At 34.9% G+C, this 23,317-nt stretch overlaps 1 protein-coding gene across 1 annotated transcript; it reads right to left on the reverse strand.

Annotated features, from left to right (window-relative positions):
* Positions 1 to 930: 930 nt before the first annotated feature.
* Positions 931 to 20,199, reverse strand: LOC123669403 (2',5'-phosphodiesterase 12). The gene is made up of 9 exons (XM_045603009.1): positions 20,173 to 20,199; positions 13,896 to 14,602; positions 13,679 to 13,802; positions 9,078 to 9,217; positions 4,645 to 4,807; positions 3,771 to 4,059; positions 3,342 to 3,462; positions 1,205 to 1,356; positions 931 to 1,099 (listed from the first exon to the last, which is right to left on the reverse strand). The coding sequence occupies exons 2-9, from the start codon at positions 14,566 to 14,568 to the stop codon at positions 992 to 994; spliced, it is 1,770 nt and encodes a 589-aa protein (XP_045458965.1). The 5' UTR covers positions 14,569 to 14,602; positions 20,173 to 20,199; the 3' UTR covers positions 931 to 991.
* Positions 20,200 to 23,317: the final 3,118 nt, after the last annotated feature.

Genomic DNA, 23,317 nt, shown 5'->3' on the forward strand with positions numbered 1-23,317 from the left:
TCATATTTTACATGTACACCACATACATATACATACATACATACACATATACATACACAAACACAAACACATATATATCTATAAAAAACTTGATAAATTTTAAAGACAAAACATCATAGCATAAAGTACTCATATACAAAAATTGCTTGACATACATTAAGACGATAAATACATTTCTTTTGCGAGTTTTTTAAATGTCTCTAATGTTTGAGCATTCTTAATAGACAATGGTAATGAGTTCCAAAGACGTCAAGCTTCCACAGTAAAAGCTTTAGAATAAAAGGACGTGGAATGTGGGATTCTTCAATATCAGACTTTCTTTCTAACGGAGAGGCCGTTCGTGAGAACTACAGAGAAACTCAAATCAAAATTGAGACTTATCTCAACTGCACCGACCAATCAATGTCCTTCGTGTGTTCTCCACTCTAAGTGACATTGGCGGAATCAGCCGTGCTCCTTTGGCACAACTGAAAGCCATTAGTCAATCAAAACAAAGCTCAAGGGCCATGCTTACTGCATTGATGCTGCGTGTTGCGGGCGTGGACCTCAGCGTCAGCTATTTCTCGCACAGCCAGCTCTATGTTGCTTTCTCCCGTGTAAGTCAGCCAACCAACCTATTGGTCCATGTTCCGAATCAGTTTACGTTGAATGACGTCTATAAAGAAGCGTTATAAGGTATTGCGGTATTGCGATCTATAAAATTTTAATTGAAGGAATAATAAATACCACGCGTATGAAGTCGCGAGCATCAGCTAGTATAAATAAATAAATACAAATATTACACCCAGACTTAGGCGGAAATCGAGCCCACAACCCGTGGAACAGAAAGCAAGGCCACTACAAACTGCGCCAACGGGCTAGTCGAATTTTACCTAAAGTAAAAGTTTGACACCCAGTGATGTGGGCATGGGTTATTAAGTAGTAGATTGGTTAGTCAAAAATATATTTATTGATTTATTTATTTTAATTTATATGTATATGACTATGTACATTATCTAAACTGTAAATCTGATATGATAGCAATATGGTCTGACGGAAAAACAATGCTTGGTAATGCAACATGCGTCTTCAGCTCTTCTGTACTTGGCATAGGTATGACCTAAAATAAAATATGTTTTTTATTATTATTTACTTTTTTACGTCACTGTATTTTATTTTTTTATTAGAATTGCAATATATAAGGTTTATTTTATCCTTCACATACCTGTTCTACTTTCAAATTATTCTTTTCATAAAAAATATAATCTATGCAATCGGCAAATCCCTGAGTAAAATTTGTGTACTCCGGAGTACCACAAGCACTATCTAATATTGTGTCTTGAGTTAAATTTAACCCAGTAATGGCCTCATTTTTATCTGAAAGTATAATAATATAGGTAAGTTATTTGCTCGTAACATAGTGATTACAAATTTTTTCTTCATAATTTGTTGCAAATAGAGATTTTATGGATATGAGGGGTATTCATCATCATCGCTTCAGCCTAACGGCTTCCCCAAGTTCAGGCCAAAAACTGTGTATTTTAAAGTCAGCAGTTGGATGGTTATCCCCCCATCGGTCGGCTTTTTAAGTTCCAAGGTGGTAGTGGAACTGCGTTATCCCTTAGTCGCCTCTTACACCCACGGGAAGCGAAGGGGTGGCTATATTTTTAACCACACAGCAATAATGACGGTTATTAGTCTTAAGGAATTACTCAAGTATAATAGAAGGAAATTATAATGGCAATAATTGTTTGCTGGCAAACAAAAAAAACAGACTTCAATTACATCGACAAAAAATACATCCTATCGAATAGATGAAAAACAATAAAACGGTCATGCGATGCGTGTCCAATTGTCCCCCCGCGCAACAGCGGCTTACGAGTTACGGCAGCGGACGCCTACAGCGATGAATAAAATCGTAATAATATCGTGTATTTATTATTTTAAATTACAGAACCAAATAACATACTTTAAAGAACAAATTTTATAGCACTTAAATAATATGTTGCTCCAACGCCATCTATCAAAAGTCGAGAAAACGTCGTCGATAGACTAAAATAAGACTAAATTAATAACGTCGAAAGACTAATAAATTGTTTTCAATAGATGGCGCTAGTTTATTTACTATTTTGATATTATATTTTAATCTTTTTCTTATTTACTGAATTTTTTGTTCAAGTAAAATAAAATATAGCCTATAGCACTCCTGAATAGTGTAGTTTTCTGTTAGTGAAAGAATTTTCATGATCGGATAAGTATTTGCAAAGATTACCCCCTACATACAATATATATTGTTAGCATAATCTCGATTATTTTAATACGTTTCGTGACGTCGTGCAACAGTGTTAATAAAAATAGTTCCCTACCCGCTAATACGTTTTGTAACGTCATGCAACAACGTCAATAAAAGCAGTCCCTACCCGTTCAGAGGGCTCTTTTTTGCTTCTCGGCTTTCGGAACGATAGGTCGTAGTTTCATGACGAGTGCGTTGATCATTTTTATATTCAAAGTAACGGTTGTTTGCTTGGTTAATTTTTGGTTAATTTAAATTGTAATTCTCGGTCATTATTTTCGATTAAGTTAGTGGTTAAGGTTAATTTTTGTGATAATTGTTATATTTGTAAAAATGAGTAATAAATAGAAGTTAAGTGTTCGGTTTTCTGTCTTTTTTTTTTAAATAAATAAGTTTGTTTCTCCTAAAATCAGAAGTGGGATTGCTCCTTACGACACCACTTCATAAGCAAACAGCCGTTAATTTGAAATCGTCATGCCGCGTTCACGATCGTGCGGTTCGTGTTCACATAGTTGATCAGGCAGGACTCCTAGCCGTGAAAATAGGCAGTCCCGCGGTAAATTTATAAGGAACGAACAAACGCGCAATAGGCCGTCACGGGTAAATCGCCGTCGTCATAGATCGCGAAGTGAATCTGACGACGAAAGGTTATCTCAGGTGTGTGCAATCGTCGCGAGTGGGCGCCGTATCAACTTACTGAATGTTCCCTGCGACCACGCAGGCTGTGTTCGGAGAATCGCGAACGGTTATCACGCAGTAGCAGTAAGTATTCGTTACTTTCGGGTAGATATCGTTCGTTTTTTCGTTGTTTCGTTCGTTGTATCGTTAGTTCGTTTTAATTTTAGCAATATGGTATCATTAAAGATTTAAACATAAAAGGAATTTTACCTTCGTCTATGGCTTATTAATATTATTCAATCATTTGTTTTTTGTGTCACTTTACTAAACTTACAATATTACTCTATTGTCGTCGGAAGTACGCCATATTTGTTTACTAAATAAGACTCTTCCAAATAAATTGAATATACATATAGACTGTACACATGACAAGTCTTAAATAGTAACATACTTGATACCCAATCAGGGAGAGTGCTCGGCGCCACACCTGTTGTATATAATTGATAAATACCGCAAGACGGAACACTATTAAAGTCTCCGCACAATATGAGGCTTACTCTTTTTCCTGGATGCTAAAAACAAAAATATTTATGATGAGTACGACCAAAATGTTGTCTTGTCTTGCAAACTGTTGCGTGGAAATTATATTTATAAGAATAATAGTTACACTTTTCGAAATTTCTGTGCAATTTTTTCAGTATTAAAAATAAAATAAATGAATGGAATTGGTCCAGTCATTCTCAAAATTCGCACTAAGTAACATATTTAGTGATTCATTTTCATATTTATTTATTCTTCATAATAAACATACAGAAACTCGTAAACAAATACTTGAAAGTATTACCTATTGAAAGATATTAATGGAACTATTTTAGATTACCTGTTTTATTAGTTTTTTCTGTAACTCTCTTATCCAATATATAATAATGCCTCCTTGAAGTAATCTTATATGATCTGCGTCTGGATGAAAATATAAATGAGTATTGCCAACTAAAAGAATTTCATTTGGATTTTCAGTTGATTGCAAAAATGTTGCACTTCCTACAGTTGATCTGTCCAGAACTCTTTCCAATAATGGTTCGTTGTCTTTTATTGCACTCCAAATTGACTTCAGACAAGTTTCATTTTTTAGGGCTGTTGCTAAAAATATGTTATCATCACCTATGAGCCTGAAATGTTGAAATACGTTTTATTATTTATTTCATACTACTAGTAGTTTTTGTAATTTTATATTTATGCATATGTAATTTTTTTTGATATTTTTTTTTAAGCATTTAAGTATTACGCATAATTTTATTAGTAGGGGGGGGGGGGGTAGGATAAATATTCCATTTATAATAATAATAATAATAATAAAACTCTTTATTGTACACCATTAAAAGAAACAACAAAATAATAACATAAAATGAAAGATGTACAATGGCGGCCTTATCGCTGAAAGAGCGATCTCTTCTAGACAATCTTTATTTAGTTTAATAAAGAGAAACTTGTAGTGTGTAACTGAAGTGACTGAACTACATATATAGTATTATACTTAATCGTTTGAAAATAATGTTTATTTTACTGATTTTATTAATTATTTGCTGCATTAAATTCAACAGTAATTATGTCGACAGAAGATTCCTTTAGATTGCAATCCCTATTTATTTATTTCATTAATCAAACAACATCTTAACAATATTACAGAAAACAAATGAGGCAAAAATATATTAAAATTTTGATTATAGGTAGGTATAGGCATTTAGATATCATACTTAAATCTTTCTCTTCTATAGAAGCAGGCCAAACCCTCTGCAACAGACTTTGCCTTTTTATAAAACAAGCCTTCTAATCCATCACACTCCAAAAATGTTTTTAAGCTGCCATTAAAAACTTTAGAATCAACTTCTTGAAGACAAATGATATCAGCGTTATAACCTAAAACACAATCGTGTAGTTCAATAAAAACTGTTAAATGCTTTGAGGTAGAGAAACCAACTACACCCCAGTCCTATTTTATAATGAAAATATCATTTAAGAGCCATTTCACAATTTTACGCTCTGCAAGTTTAGGTAAATTTGGTCGCATCGCGCGAGTCGTACGAGCCGCGCGATCTTTGTACTAGTAAGTATAGTGTGACAACGAAAAGACCATCTTGATCATTTTCTAATGTATAATAAAATGTTTTTTACATAAATAATTTGTTAAAAATGTCAAGTATGTTATATAACAACAGTCAATAAATTTAAAATAAAAATAAAAAATGAATTTTATGAAACGTTTTTTTTTAAATTGATTTAGTTTTTTCAGTTTACGAATGAATCTAATATTTACGATATGAATAAAATAGCATTTTATGACATCGACACCGACAAACATATTAACAATAACAAGACAAACAGATTGAAATGCCTATTTGTATTGATAATGTGAGAAAAGAAAATTAAATTATACATTTGTTTACAGAAATTATCATTATATTATTTTACAGTCATTTTCGTAATATGTTTATTTTATTATGAAAGTATCAAATGTGGTTTATCCGCTATAACAACAGTCGCTTAGCGCGTGTGAGCGAAAGAGACGGTCGCGCAGAATTTGGCGTGGACCTTACCTCTAAGAGCGCTAGCACTCGACTGATTTACTGGGCTTGATGCGTGGTAATATATACTATCTTTTTATTATTTAATATAAAATGTATTAAAAATGATTACATCTTTTGATTATTATTTTTTTGTATTCCTTAATGATGAAGTTTACTTTGATGAAGATAGTTCGTTAAAATTTCTTAGTTTTCTAAGAAAAATATCGCTTTTAAAATTATACTTATTTGGAAAATATTCGTAACTTTTTTTTTTTATCGATTAATAGAGATACAAATGGAATAAAACTCTGTTCTATTATTGAACAAAATTATATTCCACATATTACGTATTTTTTTAAAATGGTTTCAACGTAGAGGTTATTGAAAAGTAGGACTTCAAAGTATACGTTGCGACCGTTTACCCAGGGAGGAGGCTGATGAAAAGGTTAATAATTTTATACACATAATATAAATCAAAATTCTGATCTGACTATCGACTACAACAAAGGTTGCTCTATTATATTTCAAGAATATAAATTACATTATTGCATTCAACACTGAGATTAACGACGTCAAAATATTACAATTTCGCGGATTGTTACCGATTTTTGTGAAATGGCTCTTAACGTTAATTTATTTTTAATATGAAAATTTTTTGGTCACAATAATGTAATAATGTTTGCTCGCAAACGAAAAAAAAAACCAACTTCAATTACATCGACAAGTAATACAACGTAAGTAGACAAAAAAATAAAATAACAAACGCACTAGTTGTCACTACGATTTTCGAGGGTTTTCCTCGATTTCTCTGGGATTCCATCATCAGATCCTGGTTTCCTTATCATGGTACCACACTTGGGGTATCTCCTTTCCACCAAGAAAAAAGAATTATCAAAATCGGTTCATAAACGACGAAGTTATCCCCTAACATACATTAAATAAAATATGCGGTCGAATTTAGTAACCTCCTCCTTTTTTGAAGTCGGGTAAAAAAATACACGCAGATATTGAGAAAATACATAGCAAGTGTGAGTTTTAAAACCCGTGACAAAAATATGCTAGACTTTCACTGCTTGCTGCTAAGTCGAAAATTACTGTAATATGTACCTGTATATTTGTGAAAATGTAAATGGCATATTTCTCTAGTGACTATTAAACGTCGGATGTGAAAAACACCAACTTTACAGGAGAGCGATTCAAAGTGTAAATTGCGTGTATCTTTTTACTTATTTTAAGCAGGATCATGAAATTTTATCAGCCTATTTATGTTTAATATTATTACTAGCCGGTATTTAGTGTGTAAATATGAGAAAAGTCACTTGTTACATTTTTAACGGGTTAAGACTAATAGGTACTGATTTGTCAGAAGTACCACAACTAAATAATATATGCATAAAATAAAAAAAATCTCTTCAGCTGATGATAGACTTGGTTATTTGGGAACGTTTTATGAAATAAACAAAAAAATGCGATTTTGCAGTTCGACGATGTTAATAGTCACTAGCGATTTTTTTCATATTAGCTGACCATGTGATGCTATAATATGAAAAGTAAAACATCCTAAATAGTCCAGTCGTTTTAGGCATTTTAAACCCCAATCTGCGAAAAAATTCCTATTGAGCTGAGTTTTTATAAACATATTGTTTTCTAATGTTTACGCGAATTTTACTCATTATAATTGTGTTTGCAGGCAAACGAAGAAAAACCGACTTCAATTATATCGACAAGTAATACAACGTAGGTAGACGAAAAAATAGTCAAGTAAATAGGCATTATCAAAGATTACTCCAAAAGTTGTAATCAGATCTTAATGAAATTTAAAACATCGGCTTTCAGTTAAACTAAAAATTATTAAAATCGGTACACCCAGTAAAAAGTTATGCGGATTTTCGAGAGTTTCCCTCGATTTCTCTGGGATCCCATCATCAGATCCTGGTTTCCTTATCATGGTATATATATACTAGCCGACTCGTGCCCACTTCGTTGGGCGTTAATTATTATCTTTGTGAAGCAATTATGTTGTGTTTCAATTTAGTCGACGTCTGCTACGTAGGGAGCCTTAAAATGGTATGGTAGGGATATCTTCTTTCCAACAAAAAAAGAATTATCAAAATCGGTTCATAAACGACGAATTTATCCCCGAACATACATTAAAAAAAAAAACATACGGTCGAATTGAGTAACCTACTCCTTTTTTTGAATTCGGTTAAAAATGAAACAACTTTTTTCGGTTTTTATCGCGGCTTATTAACTTTTTAGATTCCCCACGTTTCGGATACTTTACAGCAACCATGTTCACGGGAGGACTGGGGTGTCAGACGTCCTAACGTTACAAAGTTACTCGAAACTACCCGACATACATCCATATTTTATTTAGTCCTATCTACGCAGAATGTACTAATTGAGTCTTTAATCTGTGGTGTATGTGGTATATGGTAGGTGTGAATTAGTGTAGTTTTAAAATAATTTCGGGTTGTGTTAAACTCGTTCGTTTCATCCATAAAAGGTGATAAAGTTGTTTGTTCATTCAAATTTGTATTAAGCTTAAAATTGTGTTTCCTTGTATTAAATTACTTTCTACATTAGTCTAATTTAGTTTCGTTCTCCCATCCAATCTGATCGCTAACTTTTTCTTTTAAATATATATTTACCTCTCTGTGATTTAGTTCGTCGCGTTAAGAAAGAATTAATATTATCTTATTCTATGCTCTTTTAATTTAGTTACATTTACATATATTTATTTTTTTTAATGCGCGACAGTGGCGCCCAACGTGGGGCGACCATGGACGTCAAAACGTCACGAAAATGAGTTAATCGCGAATATCTCGCGATCTATTGGTCGAAGGTCAATAAGAGGTCTTTATAAAAATTGTTTGTCTCATGCATTTCTCTGTAAAATTAACCGTTTTCAGAGTAAAGCGCTGACAAAACGACATTATGACGATGCACTCACCACCGAGATAGAATGCAAGGCGCGCTTTTTTTTTTTACATGGTTTCGCTCGTAGACATAATCCATGATATGTCATAAGAGGTTTTTTTTATTATTTAAGAGTGAATAATCTTTTATTACAATACTGAAAAACACAGAAAAAAATTTGTATGATTTTATTTTTGTGTTATCCACAAATTAGAAAATTCTAAAATGATCATATCAAAAATTTCGATCTAGCGGGGTACAAGGTCAGTCGGAGATGATGGTTCGATCCCCGCTGGAATGGTCGATTTTTGATATGATATTAAAAAATGTACAGAAAAAAAAAAAATTATAATGACCTCTGTTGACCTCCGAGAAATAGGTCTCGAGATGTTTGCGAAAAACTGATTTTCGTGACCTTTATAACTTTTTTAGCCAGCACAATAACAATAACCATTTTTTACATCTTCATTACAACGCTGTAAGAAAAGTGTAAACAAAAATTCAGCTCACTAGGAAATTTTCCGCAGATAAAACCTAAAATGACTGGACTAAAAGTAGGACTAATCAAAGGCGCTAAGCATGTTCTTTTAATATTAAAATAATTTTTAGATTTTTTATTTATTTAATGATGTGCATGCAAGTAGTACATTTTAAACACAAATCTGGATCAAAGTTGTGAAACATTAAGATAAGATATAACCAACCTTTTAATTCTTTCAATATAAGTTGCTTCCTATAATCAATATGCAAAGCATATGGTGGGCAGTATGGGTGTAAAACAGTATGTGCAAATTCAGAGTCGCAGTATAAATCAGCTAATATATTGTATGACACACAACGGAAACTGAAATGTAAAATATTAATAATAATAATAACAATAATACTTTTTTATTTGCAACATCCACACAAATTAATATTACATATCCATTAAGCTAAACATTTAAATTATACAATAAGGATATCGCCAACCCGGTCTCAAGCTCGGCATATGCTGGCAGAGCTGTCAGCGCCGATCTTCCGCTTGAGCCGTCGGGTGACAACACGGTCGCACCAACACCACATACCATACAGAATCGGAATACAGAAAAAGAAACATGAAAATTAAATGGATATAGTGAAGTATACATGGGACTAATATATTATACGGCAAAGTGAAATATTATAACTATCTATTCCACTAAATTTAATATGCATAAGTTCAATTTAACTAATTTTTATATTGTGGCTGTATGGCTACGGCAGTAAGAATATAGCCACCCCTTCTCTTCCTGTGGATGTCATAAGAGGCGACTAAGGGATCATACAGTTCCACTATCACCTTGGAACTTAAAAAGGCGTCCGATGGCGGGATAACAATCCAACTGCTGGCTTTGAAATACACACGCCTAAGACGAGCAGCGGCGTCTTCGGTGCGAAAAAAGCCAACCCTGCGGTCACCAACCCGCCCGCCCAGCGTGGTGACTATGGGCGAAACACATGAGTTCATGCCATTTTTGGCATGAACTTATGAAGGCCTATGTCCAGCAGTCGACTGGAATAGGCTGAAATGATGATGATGATGATTATGATGATGATGATTATGATGAATTTTTATAATATATGAAATGAGGTTTCATTTTTTCATTAACAGTCCTCTTCTGTTGCGGGGTTTGTGTTCATTTCTCATCCTGGGTCTGGGTGTACTATACATATAAATATCCATTATTTGAAGGTTTACAACTTTTATTTAAAAAAAAAGGTATCTACATCAATTGCCTGTTACTTATGACAAAGTCATTATGTTGCCGGCCTTAGGAGCAGACAACTACACTCAGCGGCACAGAATCTTGGCCAAACTTGAACATGCAATAATAAATTTTTAAGTGTGTCTAACTTTGTCCTTATTGTATAAGTGGGTAGAAATAATGTTTACATTATTCCTAAGAGGGTAATTAACTGAGTTGAAGTACATTTTGGTTTGGGTTCTGAAGTTTAGTTAAATCGTGTCATTTATCCGACGAAATCTACGTTTTGAATTGTCTTCTGGAATTTGCAAGTGTTAAGTTGTCGAAGTTCTTTGGTTTTATTGTGATAAATAAACATCTAAAGGCGCCTAAGAATCCATAAAAATGCCTTTGTCACTAAGTCAGATAGCACAATCAGTGGCATTAATCGAACAAAGGATGACCCATCGTGAAGTGGCTACTATTCTTAACGTACCGCGTTCTTCGATGCAATATGCACTAAAACGGTACCGAGAGACTGGCCTCTGCACACACAGACCAGGTAGTGGTGGTGTACATTGCACGTCAGCTCATGACGACCGCTTTATTGTGTTAGAGATTTTAAGAAATCGCTTCCTTACTGCTGTCGAAATCCAGCAGTGGCTTCAAATCTCCAGGAATGTAAATGTTAGTGAGCGTTCGGTGAGAAGACGTATGAAGGAAGTTAATTTAAGGGCAAGAAGGCCAGCCCATGGCCCACAGCTTACCCCACAGAATAGAGCAGCTCGACTTCATTGTCTCATGAAAAATGGGTAAGGGTATTGTTTACGGACGAGTGCAGGATCGCTTTAAATGCACCTGATGATCGACAACGTGTATGGAGAAGGAAAGGTGAACGATATCTGGCAACTACTACCATTCCCACAGTGAGTTTTGGTGGAGCCTTTATAATGGTATGGAATGGCGTTAGTTCTGATGCAAGTACAGAATTGGTCATCGTCAATAACACTCTAACTGCAACACGATACGTCGAGGATATCCTCCGAGAACATGTTTAACCCTTTGGAGGGTTTTCTTAACTGTACTCATCAGTGGGCCATCTGAGAGGACAGTCTGCGACCAAATGAGGGCCGCATTAAAAGTCGTTGAACAGTGGTGTACGGACCACGAACTAACAGTGAACCCCGCAAAGACGGAACTTGTGATGTTCACAAATAAACGGAATTTAGGGAATCTTAAACTCCCTAAATTATTTGGCACCAGTCTTGCCCTAACCAAGGAGGTCAAATATCTTGGAGTAATCCTAGATAGTAAGCTTCTTTGGAACAGGCATTTAGACTCAAAAATCAACAAAGCCAGCATAATCCTCTGCCAATGCAAAAGGCTCCTCGGCAAAAGCTGGGGCATATCACCTAAAATTACTCTATGGCTTTACAAAACTATTGTCAGGCCTATAATCACCTACGGTGCGGTAATCTGGTGGCAGAGAACAGAACTTACAACCGTTAAAAACAAACTCCAGCGGTTTCAGAGAATAGCATGCTCTGCAATCACTGGCTGTATGCGTACCGCCCCCACAGCAGCTCTTGAGGTTATGCTTGACCTGGCACCGCTTGACTTGTTCATACAACAGGAGGCGGCTATGTCAGCTATCAGGCTGAAACACTTGGGCTTGTGGTGCAACCAGGAGGGTCCACACAATAGACTTTGGAGCAACCTTGTGAGCTATGAGCCACTACTTGCTGCTCCTTGTGATAGGATTCCCAAACAATATATTTTCGAAAGAAAGTACCATATACAACCGTTTGAGGCTGAAAGAGACCAATCCGGCATACGCGAGGTCCGCATCTACACAGATGGCTCCAAAATGGGGTCTGGCACCGGTGCCGGAGTGTACTCACAAGACCTCAATATCAACTTATCACTAACGCTGGGCCAACACAGCTCCATCTTTCAATGTGAGTGTGTTGCGATAACCCATGCAGCCACCGCCGTCCTGTCAAAAGGCATTACGGATTGCAATATCCGTATTCTGTCGGACAGCATGGCCGTACTTAAAGCACTAGAGAGCAATTCGACTAACTCTAGTCTTATATACGAATGTCATCAAACCCTGGAAGTATTAGCCTCACATAATGAGGTAATCCTCCAGTGGATAAAAGGACATAGTGGATCGCGCGGAAACGATGCTGCCGACGAGCTTGCAAGACAGGGGTCCAATACAACGGTTGCCGGCCCAACCATCTTATTGCCGCTACCATTTGGACAACTGCGCTCGTGGGTAAGGCAACGTACACGTGCAAATCACAATGCCCTTTGGGCAAACCAGACCGGCTGTAGACAGTCTAAATTGGTACTCACGGAAGTATCACCGCACCTAGCGTGCCGACTGCTCAGTCTCAACCGCCTGGACATCAGAATAGTTGTTGGCACGATTACCGGCCACATGGCACTCAATCACCAACTATTCATCATGAATGCAACAGACAGCCCTCTTTGCAGGGGCTGTCTGGCTGCTGAAGAAACAGCCGCCCACGTAATCCTGGAATGCGAGGGAGTGGCCGCACACCGGGCTACCATCCTTAAGGGAATAAGGACGCTCCGAGAAGCCTGTGAACGCCCCAGGAGGCTTCTGAGCTTCTGGAAGGAGCTGGGCTGGCTGAACTAGTCGGCCCACTTTTCACGCATAATGGACCACTTTTGCGTCTAAATGCGGAAAACCGAGCCCACTACAATACAATACAATACAATACCCTTTGGAGGGTGTATTGGATATGACCAATTCATTTTAATGCATGATAATGCACATACCCACATCGCTCATATTGTAAATGGAGTACCTTCAAGAGGTTGGCATTCAAAAATTGCAGTCGCTAGCTCGCAGTTCTGACTTAAACCCGATAGAGCATATTTGGGATAACCTAAAAAGGACAATTAAAATCGAACCACCACAAAGGCCAGCTTCAAGATGCTGCATTGATTGCCTGGCGCGACTTGTCGCAAGTGGACATCAAAAATGTCATCCAAAGCATGCCAGACCGAATGCAGGCGGTCATAAGGGCTAGAGGAGGAAACACGCGATATTAAAAAGCGCACCAAAGATTAAACAGTTCAAACAGTTTTTATTACTAGTACTCAAAACTGCAGTGTTTAATTTTGTGTACATGTGATTTTGCACTTAAACTTCATTATAAACTAAAAAAACATTATTTATGTTTAAAAATGATTAAAGACGTTATTTGGATGAACAACGATCAAAATTAGCTTAAATTTGCAGTGTAAACTGAAAAAAAAATTAAAGTTATCACAAATTGTATACTAAGTTTCCGTGCCGGTGAATGTAAAATAAATGCTTAACACTCAAAGGCCCTCAGTAGAATTTTATCCTTCAGCCAGTAATATTACAAATGTGAATGTTAATTTGTTTGTTACCCTTTCACGCGGAAATTTCCCAGACCAATCATCATGAACCTTTGTACACATATTTTTGGAGGTATTAGTAGTAACATAGGATACTATTTAAAAAAAAATCAATGTGAGCAAAGCCATGGGATAAGAGCTTATTATTTACATAAAAATAAGGAAATTTCAAGATTAATTACCTTTTATCCTTCAATTTATTTGCAGTGAATGCATGTCTACTTTCAAATGGACAAGGGCCAGGACCAGCTTCCACTGTACTTTTTGTCACAAATTCCACAGCTGGACCTATACTATTTGTATTTACTGTAAAATAATATAAGCAGTAAAGTAGGGTATAAAATATATGTAATATTTACTACTAAAAAATGAAATAAATTTGACAACAAAACATTTTACCTGGTATACACTCCAACTTTAACTTCAGACCAATATCTTCTTTAGTTGGTGTGTAATAGAAGCTATTTATAATAAATTCCCATTGAATATGCATGTCACTAACCTCATTTCCTTTTTCATTGTATGCCCTACCTCTATACCAATTAAATACACTCAGTCGTCTCTCCATAAAATGAGTTTCAAAATTTTCAGGATAAACAGGAAATCCCATTAATATAGTTTTTGGTAATTTAAAATTAATGATCCAAGGCGCATTGAGTAATATATCATAACGTTTTTCCGAAATTTTTAAAATTGGATGCTGATAGGAAAATAATTCAGCACAGCTACAGTTTTTAGAAATTGGATTATTTCTGTTATCGTAAATATTTACCTCAATTTCTTGCTCAATATCATGCTTTTTTTTCTTTGATTTCTTGTTGCAAGCCTTTTGAACATTTGTCGCAATACGATTGCACAGTATTTCTAAACTTTCCGAAGGTTTTCTACTTAAATTAAATTGCCTCACATTATCTTTAACATGAAATAGAAATGTAATGTTTACCATCTCAAGATTTTTAATATATCTAAAATAGCATTTGTCTTGATTCATACTGCAGGTTTTAGAAATCGAGAGCAATGAATGATAAGAACGAAATGAATTAATATATTTAAAAATCATTATAAGCTTCATAAGCTTGTACAAAACACTTCTTGGTTGTCAAGTTTTTTTTTTTTTTTTTTTTTTTTTTATGGACTGCACGTTAGTGCATTGCCAATGACGAGCAGGAATTAAGAAAAATGTTCAAAAATTGTGGATAACGGACAAGAGGAATTTATGAGAGGATTCAGAACAGGATAGGAAGAAACAAAATAATATATTTTATGATGAAAAGGAAAAAATAAAAATAAATAAAAAAACATATACAGTATATTAAAGGTCTATATTATTAAGAAATATATAATCCAATAGAATTTTATATATATCATACTTTCTAGAAGACAATAAACAATTTATAGATGTAGGAAAAGGAATTTTATATTTAATCAGTGACTCTAGGAAACGAGAGCGGTTGAAAAGTGGACAAGAGAATAAAAGATGGTTAATATCCCCCGTTTCATAACCACAAAAACAGGACGGACTGGAAATAATTTTAAATCTAGCCAGATGGTGTGGAGAACAAGTGTGACCAAGCCTTAGTCTCGATATTATGCTACAGCCTTTTCTATTAAAATCCATATTATAAAACCATGGTTTTACCAAAATTTCAGATTGTAAACTATAATAATACGTTCCTTTTTGCCTACTACTATGATCATAGGACTCTTGCCACGACTTATCCATACAAAGTTTGGGCAAAGTTAATAAATCTGGGTAGGAAATTTTATATGGAAAAAGGTCACCACTTATTGTAGCTTCTCTAGCCAGAGTATCTGCTCTAACATTTCCCTCTATTCCACAATGGCTAGGGATCCAAGCAAGCGTTATTAAAATGCCTTTCTCAGTGCACTCAGTTAATAATTGTCTAATGCCAAATATATAAGGATGCTGTTGTTTAATTTTAAAAGGATTCTTGACAAGAGCTTGAATAGAACTTAATGAATCTGTGAAAACTATGGATTTTTTAAGTTTAGCTAACCTTATATATTCTAAAGCTTTTAAAATGCCTAAGCATTCCCCAGAGAATACTGTACATTCAGGAGGGAGTTTGATTTTTTGAACAATATTATATTGAAAGTGAAAAACTCCTACTCCGACATTACTATTGGCAAAATGTTTTGACGCATCTGTGAAAATATAATGATAATCGCTAAATCGTGTTTTAATTATTCTTTTAAATTTTTCATCAGCCCTAAAAGAATTTGTTTTTTCTATGTCAAAGTTTACAACATTAGGACTAGAAGTAAGGGCATTGTATGAACAAGAGAAAATTGGTAAATTACAAGAGCTTTGAATTGGAGCGGAAAGAGATTTCAATTTAAAATAACTTGTAACTAAACACGGGTTTGGTTTATTTGTCCAATACGAACTATTAGAAACAAAGTAAGCAAGTTGTTGGAGCTTTGCAATAATTGGATGATCAGTGACTTGAAGGCAGCGAAAAAGGTATTTGTCTGCCAAATATTGACGACGTAAATGCAAAGGAGGGTCACAGCATTCAGCCTGTAAAGCATTAATAGGGCTAGTTTTCATGGCCCCACAGATGATCCTAAGACATTTACTTTGAATTTTATCCAATGCTTTAAATCCCGACATTGACCCAGGTTCTAGCAAGAAGGTGCCATATTCTAATATGCTACGTATTAATGCGTTATATATCAATTTTAAGTAAAAGGGATGGGCACCCCACCATACACCTGCCAGACATCTCATAATATTTAGATTTCTCTCACATCTATTTATAATAAAATTAAAGTGAGGAGTTCCTGAAAGCTTTTCGTCTAAAATAATACCTAAAAATTTATGATGGTTTTTTTGCGGTATAATACTATTGTCATAAGTCACATGAAGTAATGGAGCTCTACGCATTCGATGAAAAAGAACGACGGAGCTTTTTGGTGGTGATAAATCGAGACCATGATTATCTAACCACCGTTTAAGATAACACAGAGATTCCGTTAATTTCGCAGACGCATCATCAATATTATTTCCTTTTATGTATAAAAGTAAGTCATCCGCATATTGCAAAACATCAACATTCTTGTCAATTGCTAAATCTAAATCATGGGTATACAAATTGAACAACAAGGGGCTTAAAACTGACCCTTGAGGTAAACCTTTGGTGAGGATTCTTAAATATTTTTGGTTATTATTGTAAAAAATAATTGATCTATCAGTAAGCATATTTATTATAAATGAAATAATTTTGCTGGGGATTTTAAGACTGAATAATTTTTGTCTTAGTATTGATACAATGACATTATCATAGGCATTCGACAGATCTAGGAAGGCTGAAAGCACAAATTTATTTACAGAAAAAGCTAATCTTATATCCGAAGTATATATACCTATATTGTCGTACGTGCTTTTATTTCGCCGAAAACCAAACTGGGACGAAGAAAGAAGAGAGTTACTTTCTACGAACCACTCAAGGCGATTTTTAACTAAATGTTCAATTATTTTTAAAAGGACTGATGAAAGAGCTATGGGGCGATATGAGGATGGGAGGAGAGGATCCTTGTTTGTTTTTAATATAGGGATAATAAGTTGACATTTCCATTCTAATGGGATATTGCCAGACTGAAAAATAGTGTTTAATATTTTTAGGTATATTGTCAAACTATTGTCATTAAGATGGGAAATAAATGAGTAATATATACCATCAGGTCCAGGGGCAGAGTCTGAGACATAAGATAATACATTTTTTAATTCCGTTTTGCTAAAGGAAGAATTTAATCCTGGAGATTCGTCATGTTCGTCTGCTATGCTATTTTTGTCTAATAGGTTAATATTTATGTTAACTGTTGGAGGAGCAAGTTTATCTAGAAAATCATTTGCTATACTGCTGGGGAGTGATACAGAATGGGTTGTATTATATGCTGACTTGAATCTTCTTATCTTTTTCCATACATCTGATGGAGGAGTATGAGGAGATAAGGAGGAACAGAAATTTCTCCAACCATCACATTTTTTTCTTTTAAAAAGTAATCTAGTACTGTTTACAATATTTTTTAATGACAGATAGTTTTCCAAACACATATTGTTATTATATTTTTTTTCAGCCTGTTTTCTTTTTTTTATAGCTTCCGTACAATCTTTATCCCACCAAGGTGGACTAGGAATATGAGAAGTTTCATTTTTCACTGGGAAGATTTCATTAGCACTTTCAATCAAGACATCCGTGAAAACAGGAGCATCAATAAGTGCATCATTTGACAATAATTGTAGCAATTTTGTATCTACTTTATTACTAAATTGCTCCCATGTTTCTGATGTAACATTATTAAGATTATATCTAGGGAGCAGTTTTATGTTCTGTTTTGGTATATTTACATTATTAATAGCACAAGAAGTGATTACAGGAAAATGATCACTTCCATAGGTTGAACTTAATACAGAACATGTTAATTGTGGCACAAACTGTGGTGAACAAATAGTTAAGTCCACCACGCTTTTACCTTCAAAAGGCAGAGTCCGCCTTGTAGGCTCTCCAGAATTAATAATACACAAATTATTTACATCAAGAATATCTAAAAGCTTTTTACCATAACTGTTACTTACTGAACTACCCCAGGACTGATGCTGGCAGTTAAAATCCCCTGTTATTATTAACGGCTTTGGAAGTGATGCTAAAATATTATTTATTTCATTTAAAATATTATTAGAAATATGAGAAATATATACAGACACAAAAGATATGTTATGTACACTTATAGCTAAAATAGAAAGTTCAGAACTATGTACAGGAATATTAATTAAATTAAAAGGAACGTTTTTCTCAATGAGAAAGGCTACTCCGCCAAAACCATCTAGTCTATCTTCTCTGATGGTATTATAATTACGAAACCTAAGATTATTACTTGGCCTAAGCCAAGTTTCTGAGATAGAAAATAAAAAAGGTTTATAATTATTTAATAAATAAATTATGTCGTTTTTTTTATTAATTACACTTCTGGCGTTCCACTGTATTATTATCTGGGAACTGTCCATTTTGAATTATATTTACGATACACTGTATTAAAGGGGCAACGATGGACCGTAAACTTTTGTTGTTTTGTAAGTAACTCTGTAATAGTGAAAGCACATCTGAAATTTTGGCAAAATCATTTTTAGAGTTAATGATATCTACTGGAGTTGAATTTTTTTCAAATTCATTGAATGAAAATTCTTTTATTATATTTTTATGAGCAATTTTATCATAACCTATATTAGGCTTAATAGGATCCCGAGGTCTAGATATAAATGTTTTTTTGTATGATTTATTAGGATTTTGGCTAATATTTACTTCTTTACTAACTTCTGAATAAGATTTGTATGATGCTGGTATCTCTTTATTAGCCTCTGCATATGATACACACTTTTCAGCCATATGTAATTTAATAGATTTTTGCCTATTGAATTCAGGGCACGCTTTACTATTTGCCATATGGTTGCCAGAACATAAACAGCAAAAATAATTATCATCATTGGCATTGCATGATTCTGATGTGTGCTCCTGACCACACTTTAAACACCTTGGCTTAGACCTGCACTGCAATTTTGTGTGTCCATAACGACAACATTTGTAGCATTGGATTGTGGGAAAGATGTAAAGCTCGACTGGAAGAGAATTGTAACATATAAAAATTCTTTTTGGGAGGACCCTGCCATCAAAATAGATTACTACTGATTGTGTGGGCTTCCACACAGTAGCGCCTTCAACAACAGTTTTGTAATTTAAACGTCTAACCTTTACAACTTTACCACAACCAATAGGTGTAGAAATATTTTTTATAATTTCTTCTGGGGACCATTCTATTGGCACACCCCTAACGATACCGATTCTAATAACATTAAAAGATGGTATAAAAGCGTGATAACTATTTTCAAGAAGCAGGCTATTATTTAAAAAAGAATTCGCATCTTTAAAATTATTAAATGCTACAGAAATTCGGTTTCGTCCTATCTTTTTCAAGCTGCCGTTAATAATATTATATATTTTATTTTTCATAAGGAAATCTCCGAATGTGATTGGGTGTAAAATCGTTCCATCGTTATCACCTTTTGTAATTTTTTGAACATGAATTAAATAAGGAGACACATCATTTTCATTATAAATATTTCTGCCTATGGGATTTTTAGAGACAGTGTTATCAGGTTGGAGCTGTGATTGTGGTACCGAAACGGGGACATTTTTATTATTTTCATTTTTATTCGTCTCATCTGATTTCTCAGACTCCGAACAATGACAACCAACTTTTTGGTTTCCCGCATTTTTTCTAACTTTTTTATTACATTGTTTACAAATTTTATGAAGACGAGATCTCTTAAGTGGCTTTTTACTCATAGAGTGATCAGTTTCCATACTCGATTCATCGTAATCAATTGTAATAAAATTGCTAGGTTGCGGAATATATTGTGAATTAAAATCATTCCCGCCACCCGGGTCCGGAGGTTCGTTCATTCTATATAATAAATATTTACATACACTTACCGAAAATAGAAGAAAAACAAACTAAATACAAAACTAAAACTAAATAACTAAATATATACACTTTACACCTGATCTGAACTATATTTAAAGTAATTTTAATAGTAGCAAGAAAAAACACAACCGCGCGCGTTTAAGTTTCCCGCTCGTTCCCTGGTTGTCAAGTTGTCATGTTGTCATAAAACAATAGGCCCGTTTTGACATTTGTCATCGAGACAAGTAGCGAAGTTACCATACGACTCTGTATTCGATACACAATAAATTGATTCAAGTTTGTATAAGTATTTGATCGATTTAATTATGTAACGTAAAGTGCATTTGAATAAAATTTTGATAAGAAATTTAACTTAAACTTTTTTTTTATGTCACTAGGTCGGCGAACAAGCGTACGGCTCACCTGATGGTAAGCGATTACCGTAGCTTATAGACGCCTGCAACACCAGAAGCATCGCAAGCGCGTTGTCGAGCCAATCCCCAATCCCCCCAGGAGCTCTGGTCACCTTACTCACCAACAGGAACACAATACTGCTTGAAAACAGTATTATTTTGCTGTGATCTTCTGTAAGGTCGAGTTACTACCCCAGTTTTTACTTGAAACGTTGTGTATAAGGAATATGTCTATTGAAATATTTCCTTATACACAACGTTCATTACTTCTGACGGATTGTTAGTAAACACAAACAGATTATTTTTACATGTCACCCTTGAAAGGGCAACATATAACTGGCCGTGAGAAAAACATTGATCAGTTAAATCTATTCCTGCAACTTTTAAAGTTTGGCCTTGTGCCTTATTAATAGTAATACCAAAGGCTAATTTGATTGGAAATTGCAGTCTTTTGAATTGGAAGGGTAATTCGGAGGGAATCATCGGTATTCTGGGAATTAAAACAGTATCACCAGTACCACAGCCAGTTAAAATAGTGCATTCGATTAGAAAGTTTTTTAATTTAACTATTTTGAGTCTCGTGCCATTACACAAATTTGGGGGATTTAAATTTCTAAGTAATATCACTGGTGAACCCACTTTTAATATTAACTTGTGTGGAGGAATTCCGGGAGGAACTAAAGAATTCAAAAATTCAGTTGGATAATGTACTGCCTCTGCGGTATCCAAAACTGTATCAACTGAATAGTATATCTGTGATGGTGCTTCAAACTTGGAAATAATTAAATGATTAATTTTATCAACCTGTTCATTAGTAGGTGCCAATATAGCCCTTTCCTTAAACCAACATAAAGTCTTTGTAGTTATATTAGTAATATCGGGATATACGGTCTCAACCAATTCTTCCACATTTTGAACCAAAGCACATAGGTTACTAAGATTGATTTTAACATTTCCGGATTGAAATGCACCATTACCTATTTGAAGTAAGTTATTTGAAAATTGTTTATTGTCTTCACTGGAGGACAAAATTCTCATATTTGTATTAAGTTCACATTTTGTAATATGTGGCCAAAGATAAGATCTTTTGAGTGATGCATTGACTTCGTCAGCTCTAGTCCCCCTTGCTATGACTGGCAAAATTTGACGAAAGTCTCCAGAAAACAAAACGGTGCAGCCACCCATTGGGCAATTTCTGTTGCGTAAATCGCGCATTGTCCTGTCTAATGCCTCAACTGATGCTTTATGGGACATGGAAGCTTCGTCCCAAATAATCAAGCTACAATCCTGCATTAATTTACCTGTTTTACTCTGTTTTGAGATGTTACAAACGCTAGAGACGTCGTCACTGCAAATTTTTAAAGGTAGTTTGAAAGTGGAATGTGCAGTTCGCCCGCCTTTCAAAAGTGTGGCTGCAATACCGGACGACGCCACGGCAAGAGCAATTTTTCTGTCAGACCTTACTTTTGCTAATAATAAATTAATTATAAATGTTTTACCCGTGCCCCGGGTGCATCTAGAAAGAACATTTTCCCTTCATTACTATTAACTGATGACAATATTTGGTCGTAAACAATTTTTTGTTCTGGATTTAAGCGATGTTCATCTTGAATTGTCTGTAAGAGTTGGGTGTAATCATAGTCAGTCTCTCGTAAATCCTCGATGTTGTTCATTGCATAAAGATTTGAATTTAACGGCAAGTTAAAACCAAAATCTTTTATACTTTTACCTGATAGAGATTCGACCTCTTTATTTAATTCATTTAAAGCTTCATCAAAAATATTTTGGTCGTACTCTAAATCATCTGATGACAGTTCTTGTCGTCTGCGTTGCAGTATATCTTCGGATATACTTTCCTGATAGTTTTGCCAAAGAAGATGCGGGTCCGTGATTTGGCAGAACGATATCATAATGGCAAAAAGGCACCTAAGTGATTTTGGTGAACAGCATATGGCTGCTTCAGAGAGCGTACTCTCCCAGTGACTGTCATCTTCGAGGAGGCCCATAGCTTTGCAAGCCCCTTGGAATGTGTCGTAAGTTACACCTTCAAAAGTGCGGAGACTTCTAAACGAAGTAGGGCCTTTTATAACGTGGAGTAACAACCGCAAATGAAAACATTCTGCATTATTAGGGTGTACCACGTACACCCTTCCAAGAGCATCTGTTTTTCTCACGCCAGGGTACCCGAGAACTACCGCCCCCTGTTTTCGTCGTTGGAATTTTTTCGTATTTTGATTCCAGGTATAATAGGCAGGCACCTTGTCGTAGGTCAGAGTTTTTGCGAAGTCGTCCTCTGCACATAGTTTGAAAAACGCTGTTAAAGTAGTATCTCTTGGATTATTCACAATGTCATTTACATTATTTTCAGTGAAATACACCCGCTGTCCGTTTTCTAAATGAACAGCGAGGTGTGTGACAGTTGGTGCTCTTTCATGAATATTGAAGGACATAATCCGCCATAGTGCTTCAGAACTACAAATGTAGCGGCCAGATTGAAATTGTTCTACTTCATTTGTAGAATGTAAACTAAACGTAGCCTGGTCACTTCCTTTATTGATGTATTTAGTGACATATTTTATTGATTTCACGGAACTGCAAAGTTCTACATTAACATGCGCCTCGAAAATTTTTAATAATAGTTTATTGTAAGGCACTACCCATCTGTTATCAATTTCGTAATTACGAATAGCAGCCTTGCGTCCTCCTTCCTCTGGTGATAATCTTCTATACTTTGGATAGCCATCATCACCAGTTGAAGTTTGACTCTGATATGGTTTTGGGAATTTTTTTGAACATTTTCCCTCATGCATGCATGGCGAGTTAGGGTTTAAAGCTCCACAGGGTCCGTGAATCATGTTCCTTACCACGATGTCATACAATGTTGGGTCTTCGTCTTGGTCTGGTAATTCTGCCGTTATAACTGTG

This window comes from Melitaea cinxia, chromosome 3 (genome assembly GCF_905220565.1).
Source record: "Melitaea cinxia chromosome 3, ilMelCinx1.1, whole genome shotgun sequence".
Lineage (NCBI taxonomy): Eukaryota > Metazoa > Arthropoda > Insecta > Lepidoptera > Nymphalidae > Melitaea > Melitaea cinxia.